General features: G+C 39.2%; 1 protein-coding gene across 1 annotated transcript in view; it reads left to right on the forward strand.

The window, feature by feature from the left end:
* The window catches only part of SPIDR (scaffold protein involved in DNA repair), a 200,099-nt gene that overhangs the window by 130,652 nt on the left and 56,321 nt on the right, over window positions 1-13,126 (forward strand). Inside the window, exons 10-11 of the mRNA XM_066547116.1 lie at window positions 504-714; window positions 2,525-2,775. Of these exons, the coding sequence (XP_066403213.1) occupies window positions 504-714; window positions 2,525-2,775 (462 nt within the window). The remainder of the gene's footprint in view (window positions 1-503; window positions 715-2,524; window positions 2,776-13,126) is intronic.

Raw genomic sequence — 13,126 nt, forward strand, 5'->3', positions numbered from 1 at the left:
GAGAATGGATTTGGGTTGGTGGGAAGCACTCACCAGAGGGGAATGTCCTGCAAGGGTCAGGCTGGATCCTGTGGATCAGTGGTCTGAATTAACATGGAGCAGGTTTAATAGTCTCATTCATGGCTTTTACCTCACTAACTGTGTGCAGAGGGTCCTGGTGCTCTGGGTTCTGTGCTGACAGCACAGAGACACCAAGCAGCACTTGTGTGAAGCCAGATGGGGCTCATGGGGCTTGGCAGCTCAGCTGGCTTCCAGGTGTAACCTGTCCCTGGATGCAGTGGGTCTCCAATTGCCCAGGGCTATGCCTGAGCTGAGACGGCTCCAAGCCGACTCTGTCTGTGGCGTGGGTAATTTGCAAATTGCATAACACACCTCTGCAGTGTTTTAGTGGTAACTGTAGAAAAAGAGAGAGAGAAATGCAATGCAATATACATTTTAAAACAGTGCTTATCAGTAATTTAACTTGTAATGTATTTGATGCCACTTAAATTGTTTTTTTCCAGGCAAAAACTGCTTCTCCAAAATGCAGATGTTCCTGTTATCATGAACACCTACTTTAGTCAGAAGGTGCTACGCAGTGAACATTCAGAAGCCAGAGAGAAGACATATGGTCTTACAAAGATGCTTATCAGGAAGAATATTATATCTTTGGCACAGACCTTCAGACTTGATGATGTCAATGATAAGATACACCAGGAATCTTCAGATAATCAGGTATGGTCCATTTGGTTCACAATTAAGCACTTGGTAAGAAGTTAGTGAGCAGATGTTTGGAAATCATAAGAAAAACAAAAATTCTAAATTACTGACCTGTTTGGTTTCCCCTTTCATTTAGTCAAGGCTGAATAATATACAGTGTTTACTTTAATAATATTTTCTTAGTGGAGGCTCTTGGTCCATCCAAGTGCTGAACTGCTGTGAGGTTATTTTGCTGAAATCTCACTACTATGCTAAATAGTAAATATAACTAGATTTTTCATTGATTTTTCTCCTATTCTTTATAGCTGAATAGCTAAAAAAATAGCTGTTTTCTTGTAAGTCACTCAAAATACTATCTAAAATAAATACTCCTTTTCCCTATTCCTATGCCTTAACTCGTTTGCTTATAGATCCTATCCTTTCTTTAAAGCATCAATTGATAACATCACCCCCCTTTCCCAACCCTTCAGTTTATTTTCCTACTTTGACTTTATTTGTATTAAAATGACTACTGACTCTACATTTCTGTAGCTGTGGTTGTACAAGCCGAGGTATTTTAAGAGATTTGTTTTCTTCACAGTGTGTGCCAGCACTTTCTGAAAGTAAGGCTCTTGTAAAAGCTTTATATTGGCTACCTAAATGATTCTTAATATTTGACAAGTTTGGCCCTTCAAGTTTGAAGAACCATGAGTGTCAACATTTTGTGTTTGCTTTATATATAATTCCCATTATAGGCCTGGGAATTAAAAAGTTACATAAATCAAATCCTAATTGAATTTCTTGCTTCAACTCTAACTTGTAAAAAGCTTCTACGGTGGTATTTGAAAACCAGAACAATTTACTTGTTCCCCTCATGGCTCCTAACAAACAAACCACTTCATTTAGAACTTGGTAGACAAGTTTTATTGCAACCACTTTGTAGACAAAGAGCAGTGTCCTACCACAATTTTCTTGTAAATACTGCAAATCCTCCTTCTTTATTGGTGTATAATACTTATGGCACAGTCGGTAACTCTCTGAAAACCTTTCTTCACACACAGCTTTTTATAAAAACAGGTTTCATTGTGAAAACAGAAATTTGGCTCATGCTGCAGAGGGACCTATATATATAGACCATGTTGGTCTATGCTTGCATACAATCTTTATCAAGAAAGATTTGTTTTAAAATTAAGATAAATTACATTTCTCTTTTGGATTAAGGCAAACTGTAGCATTCATGAAGTTTATTTTGCAAGTTTGTAAGGTTTAATTAATAAAATATGTTTTGAAAGTAGTGGAAAAATAAAGTTTTGGCTTTAAAAGTTTTGTATTTTTCATTAATAATCTAATTCTTTTACACTGAAATATTTTCCATTGAAATGTGTAAGTCTGAGGACTAGCTTATTAGTCTATAAAACTAGACACCTGTTCATTTCCAACTTTGTTTAAAAGTCTGGAAGCATTCAAGATGAATTTTAGCCTTTTTTTAAGAGGAGGAAGGAACAGAACACCAAAATAAAACTCCATTCAAGCGGAAGAATCGTAAGGGCTAATATCAGTTCTGTTCTGCTGCTGGTGTCACCTTCATCTCTCAGGGGCTGTGTTAGCTCAATTCAGAGCACCAGTTAAATACAGGAGCACACCTTGTGTGCAACTCTCTTGAGTGTTTGTTGAAAATACACAATAAATAACTGGCCACTAGTTTGTAAGTTACTTTAGGAGCAGCAAGTATTTCAAAATTGATTTTGCACTTGCAACTTGATTTTTCGTGAGGGCATCTTCCTCTCTAGTTCTACATAATTTCATTTCTCTGGAATGTTTCTCTTAATGGGTTTTCCTTCACCAGGTTCCTTGTGCTCCACAAACCCATAACAACGGTGATTCAAAACAGCATCCCTTAGCAGTGAGTGCTGTTAATGATTCTCTGCTTGAAATGGTGGAAAGCCAGGGAGCAGTGGGATGGAGAGAAGTGCAGGTCCAAGTTGTTATCCAAAGGGTGTACTGTTTGCCTGCAAGAGAAGGGTACAGAAGCCAGACTCATGGAAACAGGCCTCTTTGTGCAGCACCTGTCACGAATTCAGATCCACCAAATGTTAGGTGAGTAATGAGATGCATGGGAACTTTTTTGTTGAGGCTGTGATATATGAGAAACTAAAGAGGAGTGAGTTCAGAAATGTCATTCTTGGTTGTCGGCTCGTGGGGAATAAGCACACTCAGCAAGGAAGGCATGGGGCTGTTGTTGGGCGTGGTGTAGTTCTTTAATAGGCATAGTGTGACACAGAAGTAGTCCTGCCCAGAGAAGGGAAGGGTCTGTCTATAGTTTATGTCATCCACAGATGACAGGAAGATTGAAAATGAATTAATGAGAAGCTAATTGAGAACATCATATACTGTTCCTTGAGTTTCACAGAATTGTTGTTACAACCCACTTGCCTATTTCAGTCTCTGGTATGCTCTGCTAGTGAGTTATGCTTGTGGTCTTTTGAAACACAAAAAAAATACATAGACACAGAAATGAAAGGCTTTTCTACAATGAGGATTTTGCACAGATGCTATTAGAGAAACATAGGTGTATACTTCCATTGCGAAGTCACTGGAAAAAGATGCTGTTGACTTCTGGAAATCTGGAGGCCACAGCAGTTAAGATTCCTCTGCAGTAAAAAGTGTTGTGGTGTCAAAACATAACCAGCAGTGCAGAAACATTACACGCAAACCTCATGGATCACACAGCTTTCAGCCAGTTGTTTTAGCCTCTTATGTTTTAGTCTTTGCATCCTAACACTGTCCTGTTTACAGTGGAGGGAATCAAGAATTGGACCTTGTTTTCTTAAATACAAAAGATATGGCAAACAGTTTTCTTTTTTGACCAATACTGAGCCATTGAATTCTTTCCTTCTTCTTTCATGATTCTCAAGGTTTGAGACCAAAGCCTGATTTCAGTCTTTCTCAGCAATCTTGGGTCTGAGATAGCTGAGTCTGTTATGGCATTTTCCCTTTAATTTTGCACTGACTTTTTGTTCATGCGGGTTTAAAATATTGAAAGGTAAGATGTATCAGATTTTTTTTTTTCACTCAGGAAGATCATTTAAGTAAGTTATAGTGGAAGAGCTTGTATTAAGGTTCTAAGTTCAGCCTTTCAGGGCATAAGCAAACATTTCTTCCTGCTGAGTTTGGGACTTGAATGGAGGTGTGCAATTAGTTTAACAGGTCCTGTTGAGAGCTCTCCAGATGTAATTTGCAATAGGCTTTGAAAGATTTCTTCAAAGTTTTGAGTGATTTGAGTTCCTCTAAGCCACCCTGCAGGTGGATAGTGGTGTCCTCAATGGTCCTTCTTCTTGAGCTTTTGAAATACTAGAATCCTCTCAATTCTTGTGACCTTGCCTCTGGATAATTCACAGCACTCATTGATCAATAAAATTCCTCCAGAAGTAACTTAGGAAGATTATTCTTTCCTAAAATACTACCTTGGTCATCACCCACAGGAAAGTAATTATCAACAGCCTGGTCCCCGACATTTTTAGGAACTCTTTTACATATAATAGTTACACTGAACATTATTTTTAAAAAAGTAATTGATACATCTTGTTGTCTGGACTCATTGCTATGTATTTAATTAGTTCTTAATAAAACATATATATTTTTTAAAAAGTAAGAGGAGAAGTACTTTATCAGCCCACATCAATATGTGGCTTTGAAGACAGTACTCCTCAGTGTAGATTTTCTTCCAGAGGGCTACATTTGATCAAATGTCAGGGCACCTGACAGACTGTTATTCAACCTGATTTTTTCATTTCCAACTCTTAACCAAAAGTACACTCAACTTGCAGTCTCACAGTTTGAGGTAGTTAACCTGCCTGAGCCCACACCCTTCACAGGAATGGGGTGAAAGAAAACAGAAATCTCAGATTGCACTTCTTATGTCAAACATGAAATAGAAATAAAATAAAAAATGAGAGCTTGTTGCTTTTGCGTACATGCTGTAGCTGGGTATTCTCATGTGCAGTTGTTAAACTGGTCTCTTGAAAGTTCCTCAAATTTCATAGAAATCTCAGCTCAGAAAACAGCTTGTTTGTTGTTCACAGCTATCAGACTGTGTTTTGGATCCTGAATCAAAAAACCAACCCACTTTCTTGTTTGCAAAGAGGAGAACGAACACTTCTTTTACAGACTGAGGAATGAAAAACACCTCTTGCTGCTTTATCAGCTGCTATTTCCATGGCTGATAAACATCCACATGAGACTTCTCCTCTACCAAAAATGTCTGTGTCTGTCACCTGATAGTGAGCAAAAGGGTCCAACGCCCTCTGGCAGTCCTTTGAACCACCTATTGGCTTATTCTTTTGTAACAAAAAACCCTTACTTTTTCCTTTTTAAATTTCTTTCTGTGAAGTAAAACTGCCAGGAAAACAAGGTTTGTATTTTATGAGGCAAGATGAGTTAGATTATTCATTGTTTCATAGACAAAAATTTCTAAATAGATATCAAGATAGATTAATACCTAATTGATTCATATTTTAAACAGGCTGTTGTATTGCATATCTCCTTTTATAGCACTCCACAATAACCTAGATGCTGCTGTCACAGGGAAGCATGAAAACCACCACAATAAGCTGAAAAGAAGCATGAAATTAAACGTGAAGTAGGGGAAGTAATGCATTTGGTTCAAGGCATCCAGTTTCTAGTAAGAGAGTAGCAAATTGTGGGAGAAACTTCTATTTTGATTGTAAGGAAATGGATTAATTTAATTGATTAAAACTAACACTTGTGGAACATAGAAGCTACAGGGCTGCCTATGAGCATCTAGCATTTATTATTCATAAATAACATGTGTGGAATATGGCCTTTTACTGATAGACAAGGGGATATGTTTGAAAGGTTGAAGTTGTCTCAGCTGAAGTATTCAAAGCATTTTCCAAGGATGCTGAGAAATCTTTGCAGAGACTGAGGAGTTCTCCGGCTTCTGTTGTGCATAAATTGGATCCACATTCCCTGTATTATTGTTGAAATATTTGCCTTTCCCCCGTAACTAACTGCTCTTGCAAATGGACTTTTCATGCTGAAGGAGTTTCTTGGGGAAAAAAAAAAAACCAGAAGAAAATATGGCTAGCTGTGACTGTCTGCCCATTTCCAGCATTCCTGGCATACTTTTTGCTGCCTTTTCCCCTCTGATGGCAGAGAGATACTTTTGTTAATGACACAACACATGTTTGTCTGAACCCAATTGTTTTGATTCTTTTCTGAAAATGTCCTGGCTTACAAGTATGAGGATCCCAAAGAGACTCCTGTCAACCTGAGGAGCTCACTGGCTCAGAGGTGTCTGACTCACTGAGCCGGCCTTGTACTTTGTGTTCCTGGGATAAAGCAGTGTATAATTTGGATTTTGCTCCTGCCAGTATCTGTTTGTTTTGAGCAGGCCACGTGAGTTTAGTAAAAAATAGAGCTGGTCAGTTTTGTGCCTTAAAGGACAGGGCTGGGTGTGTGGTTGTCAGTGTAACTGAAATAGATGCACTTTTAGGACTATTAGGCAGTTAAACTGGTCAGAGCACTCGGAGGATTTGTGTGAGGAGGCTGGACAGAAAAGGGTGTTGTCATGAAGGAAGAACTAACCACTGCTGGTAGAAAACAATGTTAGCTGTAGCTGTGAATCCACACTTTAAAATCTGTGGGTGACTAGACAAATTTTCCATTCACTTCTCTTGGCAAGTTTTGACCTATTTCCTACCTGAACAAAGCCTGCTATAGCTTTCTATTCCAGGAACAAAAGAAAGACCATACATTTACTTTAAAAATTAGTGTGATCTGCATCTCTGCACTACTCATCTGTAGTTCTTTCAGTTTTGCTCTTTATTTTGTTTTCCATTTGCCAGATCACAGAGCAGTGGAAAGGTCTGTCACCATGCAAGCAGGACCCTTGGGGAGCAAAATATTTAGAAGAGATGAGGATTTGTTTGAGTGGCTGGAAGAAATAGAAGTGAGGAAAATCACATTTCTCTTTCTGAGCAGGCCCAAAGAAACATGATAGTCGGTTGCTGTAATTCATTGTGGTCTAACAAGTTGTTGCAAGTTTCCAAGTAGTTTGTTCATATGTAATTCTTTGTAAAACACTTTTATTGGCAAGTGATGATCCTGTAGAACTAATTAATTTCTTAGTTGGATTTCCTTTTTTCTCCCTCTTTTTCTTCATCCAGTGATCTTTGCTGTTTATCTTAACACAAATCTAGTCAATGGGTTAACCTGTCTGGCAACATGCACGACTAAAATGGAGTGTCAGATGCTGCAACTAGCATTCCAAGGAGATGGATTAATACATTGTAAGGTTGTCCCTCTGGTATGGAAAACATACCTTAAGTTTTATAAAGCATAGTGAAATTAACAACAACAACATAAAAATCTCTGGAGGTATTCTTATTTGAAAAGAGCCCAGATTGGAAAGGACTGTCATGAAAGATCCATGTTCACAGATGCTAACATCTGTCAGAATGTTTTTTGTGGCTGACTTAAATCTGTTTACAGCATTCCATTTGTTTTTTGTGTTTTTTTCAACAAAACATTTTAAATGGAATGGTCATAAATGCAAGTTTTAAAAAATTACATTATGTTTCTGGGATGTGATTTTTCAAGTGGAAAATAAACAGGAAATAAGTAACTGGAATGCAGTAGTGAGTACTCCATAAACTAAAAGGTTTTTCTCTTTTTTCCCTTTTCAAATCCTTCTCCGAAGTGAAGATACTGCTCTTAATATTCTTGCAAAGTAGTCTAATTGCTACTTGACAGACTTATAATAGTTCTCCTAATAGCTGTGGTTCCAGCTCTAGTAACTGGTTTCTGCTTTGAAGTCTCTCTCTTTTTTATTCACAGTAAAGACTGCCTGACACTTGGATTATTCCCTTTTGCCTCCACCCTGCTCTATTTGTAATTCTTAAACTGCAGCCACCAAAACGGAGAGTAAGGACAAAAGACTGTTGGAAAAACAGCTTTAGTATCACTCTGTCCAACTAATACTTTAAATTGTCTTATGTAGTTAGTAACACTGTAGATTCCCCAGGCTGTTGTCTGGATAGCCCTGAAAGTCTGTTTTCCCTGCTGATGCTGCACACAACTAGATGGAACTTGGGCTACTTCCAGTGCAACCGTAGTACAACAATTTGTTAATTTGACATTGCTGTTTATTTTTCAGTGCTAAGTATTTACATAACCTTATTCTGTCCAAAGGCAAGGTGAAAGCACTGTTATCTGATATACTCTGTACAAATGAAAAAAAAAATGACCCCTCAATGTACACCAGCGTTTTTCGTCCCGGTCCCGGGAATAGGCAATTAAACAATTTGCTGTTGTTCTAAAATATGTCAAGGCAGTGGTAAAAAATGCTGGTGAAGAAAAGAGGCTCAAGAAGACGATAGCCAGTCCAGACCACAAGTGTGACAGGGATTCAGTCTCCCTGGAAAGCAAATGGACAGGAATAGAAACAAACTATTAGATGGCTAATACTGTGTGTGCAGACTCCTGTATGCATCTAGCAAAAAGGAGACACTGGTTGCTTTATTTCCTCCATACTCAAGTGCTTAGAGTGATCAGTTAAGCACCCATGTGCTCACAGAAGGCAGTCAGACACACCCCAAGCCTTTCTTTTTTGGTCAAGAAGGAGGAGTTGCCCTACTAACTGATGCATTCCCCATGATGGACAAATTGCAGAAATACCTGAGTAGCACAGAGACACAGGTAAGTGCTATAGAAGCATCATTATGTAGTGCTCTGTGTTCCCCACCACTTACCTTGTAACCACACAATTTCACCTCCCACCTCTGATGATCACATGCAGGGCTTTAGGAAGCCGGGGAAGCTTTATTGCACCTGAAGACCTCATTTCCCACTGCTCTTTGCTTCACGGCTGTATGCACCCAATTGGTTGTTTTGAGGGACTGGTTGTTTTGTAAATGGTGAGAATGGGAAGAGTAATGTGGTCCCTGTACATTATCCTACAGTAGAGACCAGTCTAGGGAGAAAAAAGCAAACAATTTGAAAATGTAATTTGCCAGCCCTAGAGCCACAATCGAAGTATGTGCTGTTGTACATTGGGTGGTTTCAAACAGGAATAGTAATTTTCCAGCACCTGTTATTTGTCAAGACTTACTGTAAGATGGCCTACATAAAAGGTATGGAATCTTACCCCCAGCTTTGACCTTCCCCCTGAATTTTTATATCTCTGAAAGTTACGTGGTTGATAGAACTGAGAGCAGAAATCTCCCATGTGTGTTTTGCACCTCTACATTTCACTGACTATACCACTTCCTGGAGGAAGTGTTAAAGTTGTGCTGAAGCTCTCAGAAACCTTTGTAAAAGTCAGATTGTGTCTCTGGAATTTGTTTTTCTTCTACCATTGTACCCAAAGGCAAGAACCTTGAGCAGTGACAAATGTTATAAATGCCTGGGTGGAGGTGAGCTAGCAGCTGGGAGAGAAATTTAACCACCTGAATATTGCACGGAATTTCTTTGCCACTGGGCAAGTAAGCAGTCTTTGTATGCACAGCCTTAAGTATCTGCAGAGGTAGTGCATGTGCAGAAAAACATCAGCACAGATGATGTAATAGCAATTTTCCAAAATGGAAGATTCTTAGAAATAACTTTCTATCATCAGCTTTGTAAAAGCTTCTGTTGTATGTAACAGATCAATACTCCTTGGAGAAGTATTACAAAGATACTCGTTTGGGGAAAAGGAGGTCTTGAGTCTCAAAGAGTCAGGAATACACAGTTTTGTGCAATTAAGGGTATGCTGTATTAATTAAGACAGACTTTGAAAGGGAAAATATTGCTGAAACATAGGCCTGGACATCTATATTTTAAGCTCTTCTATGCTTTCTTTCATACAATGCAAAACATGAAGGTACAGCAAACAATGCAAATAAAATAGAGCTCCTCAGAGAAGACAATTAGTTCTTTCAGTAAGCATTGTGGTTTAAAATTGGTATGTAAGTTAAAAATGTAAGAAGGTTATCTTATGTTCACGTGCCAGTCCTGACTGATGGCTGCTGGTTTTGTTCTGTTTCTCACAGCCAAAGGCAGTCAGCAGCATCACACTGGGTAGGGATCTGCTGTGCTGAAATCCTCAATCTCATTTCAGTTAATGCTTCAACTCCCTCTTTGACTAAAGGGCACTTCACAGGGTTTGGAGAAGAACATGCTTCTCAAGTGGGAAAAGTGATGAGCAAGGGCCTGGGATGGACTTAATGCATATTACAGTTTACAGGGTAACGGTTTCAGTGAGTTGGCAGTTAAGAGAGATTTATTTATTTTTTAATTTTAGTCCTACATTGAGAAAAAAATGGATTATTTAACTGATACATGCTGCCTGATATTTGTTCAAATTGGTTTTGTAACACACTGGATTTAGATACTTGATTGGAGGTGTGTGTTTGACTGCAGTGTGGACAGCATGCTTTACATGTGCCTGAGGCTAGGAGAGGATGCAAAGTGTACTTCAGAGGTGTTTCACATACACCAGGCTGAGAGGGCTGGGGCTGTTCAGCCTGGAGGAGAGAAAGCTCCAGGGAAGAACTTAAAGCAGCCTTCCAGGACATAAAGAGGCCTTGCAGGAAGGCTGCACAGGGACTTTTTACAAGGACATGCAGTGATAGGACAAGGGAGAATGACCTTTAGCTGAAGGAGCGTGGGTTTAGATTAGATATTTGGAAAAAACTCTTTACTGTAAGGGTGCTGAGACACTGAAACAGGTTGCCCAGAAAGATTGTGGATGACTCCTCCCTGGGAGTGTTCAGAAGCAGGTTGGATGGAGCTGTGAGTAACCTGGTCTGCTGGAAGCTCTGGATTTCCTCTCTGAGGCAGCAGCTTTCCCCACTATTGAATTCAAATATGATCTAGTCATGACAACTACAGATGTTCTTGTCTTTGTCCTATAACAATGGGATTATGCATTTTCCACTGCCTCTGAACAAATGCCAAAATTTGTAAATTCTGTTTGACATAAGGAAAAATGTGCAAGGAAATTAATTTGATTGGAACAAGTTATGTCACATCTTCAATATGGAGCTATAAATTAACTGGCTGTATTAACATAAGTAAGTGGGAAGTGGAAGACAATGTTAGCAAAGACACTCAGTGTCTAATCTTTCCAAAAGCGTTTTTAATGTCTTTATTTCTATTTAATTTAATGGTAAGTGGATATTTCCTTTCCAAGGGAGCTGAAAACTGCCAAAGCTTTCTTGATGCAGCTTGGGCTGTTTAGTCATGCTTGAAAATATCTGGGTCAGGAGCTCATCTATACCTTGGTGCTTCTGTGTATCTGAGTCACCTTTTTTATTTGGACTGCCAGGGTTTGTGGGAGAATTGTAGCAATAACATCCTGAGAGAACAGGTATTTGAAGTGGATGCATGAACAGTTAGGAAAATCAGTGTCTCTCAGGCTGTTTATGTTTCAGCAGTGCAAGTGGGAAGGGACTCTACTAAGGTTGTAGATTTTTAAGAAATCAGTTGGAAATCAGCTTATATGTACAAGGAGAAGGGGGAGAATTCAAAGCAAAAAGAGGTGTCACAGAGGTGTCACTTCTGGTTTAGTGGTTGCAACTTCAGCAAATCAATGAATTGCAATCAGGTAATTTATTTTTGAATGCTTGCAAGGGTTGCACCTCATAGGATAACCTCTGTATGCTAGATTTAGGAAACTCCTGCATAGACAAATGGGTTGCATTCTGTGATTTGTTTGATCCCTGCTGAATTTGGGGGTGATCTGCCTGATTGCCATTGCTATTTGGGTTATGCAAATCAGAAATAATAAAAAGTCATGCATTGAACAAAACCATGAGAAAGAAGAATCATTATATTTGGAAATAAGATTTTTTTTTTAAAGATAAATATACTTTTGGGTATTTCTAAACTTTTTTTTATTAAGAACCCCAAATTTCTTGATTTTCCTTGCCTATAAAACTATTTCCATTATAAAAATGACAAGGAAAAATAAAAGCTATATATGATTCTTACTTATTGATTCAGGCTTGGGGTTAGCCTAGCATATTGGAAAGCAAACCAACATGCCTGGCCTCCCTGCAAAGACCTAAAGGATTTGTCTCTGTCTGAGCTCACCTGCTGAAATGCATAGAAGCAGATGGTGGCTTTCATGATAAAACCCTTTTAACAGAGCAGATAGACAGTCCAATACTCAAATAATAATGAAGATTTTGTGTGTGCATGGTGTGGATTTATAAAAATCGCTGATTGTTGTAGCACTTCAGTATCCTGATATTTTGGTCTGAATTTGCAACCTTTAGTTCAGCAGTCAAATAATAATGAAGATTTTGTGTATGCACAGTGTGGATTGATAAAAATTGCTGATTGTTGTAGCACTGATGTTTTGGTCTCATTTTGCAATCCTTAGTTCCATGGAGTAGAAATACATGCTTTTTTTTTCCTTTTCTCCATATGTCCTGGATAAACCTGTCTCTTTCCTTTTTTCCCCCTGCAATTTAGTTTTGTATTTGGCACAATGAAAACATACGTACTGCAGTAAGTTTTTAGAGCACACAGAAGTCCCGGGTGTAAAGTGTTGTTAAATTCCGTGCATGTCACTCACGGCCTGGGTGTTTTATTACAGCTGAAGCTGTGGCAGCACAGCAAAGTGGTATTTCAGCAAAACACAGGGATATATGGCAAAGTCGAGCTGCGTTCACTCCGTGGGTCAGTCCCTGGGTGAGCAGACATTTCCTGCCTTTATCCCAGCGTTCCCTGGAAGGCCGGGGCTGGGGTTGCGAGAGGGCACACGTGGTGTGTGTGTGTGTCTGTCTGTCTGTCCCCGCGCATCCCTGCACACGCTGTTCAGTAAACAAGCGGGGGAACCGGAGCGGGCTGGTTGGGAGCAGCGCGTTCATTCACACGGAGCCGCTCTTGGAAAGCGCTGCCTTTGCGCAGCCCTGACGTCCGGGCTGAGGGAAGCGGAGAAGGCAGTATTTATGTTTTCATTAATGCTTTTTATAGCTGCGAGCCAGCTGTAGCTAGTTAGCATTAGCCTAGGACATCTATTAGCGTGCAGACCTCTTACGCAGGATAAAGGGCTTCTGATGGAAACAGAGTTGTTACTCATGCTCCTCCCGGCTGCGTGTTTACATGGAGGCTGTTTGTGCTGACATAGGATATATATATGTGTATATATATATATATACATATATATTAGAACATATTAGAACAGCATGCACCTTTCTAACGAGCAAGTTTTCCAGGATTCAAGAGAATTTTGTATAAGAACTTCTAGTGTAGCAGACGCTGAGATTTGCACCTTTAAATGGCGTATTGCTTGTTTAAGAGCTGTTCTATTTAAATAAAGCTATGCAGATGCTAAAATTATTTTGTGTTTAGCTTTTAGGCTAGATTGTGAATAAACAGCATTCCTGCAAGTCTTGAACGCACCAGTTTGGACTGTCAAAGTTTTTGCTATGAATGATTT

This window comes from Molothrus aeneus, chromosome 1 (assembly GCF_037042795.1).
Source record: "Molothrus aeneus isolate 106 chromosome 1, BPBGC_Maene_1.0, whole genome shotgun sequence".
In the NCBI taxonomy this organism is placed as follows: Eukaryota; Metazoa; Chordata; class Aves; order Passeriformes; family Icteridae; genus Molothrus; species Molothrus aeneus.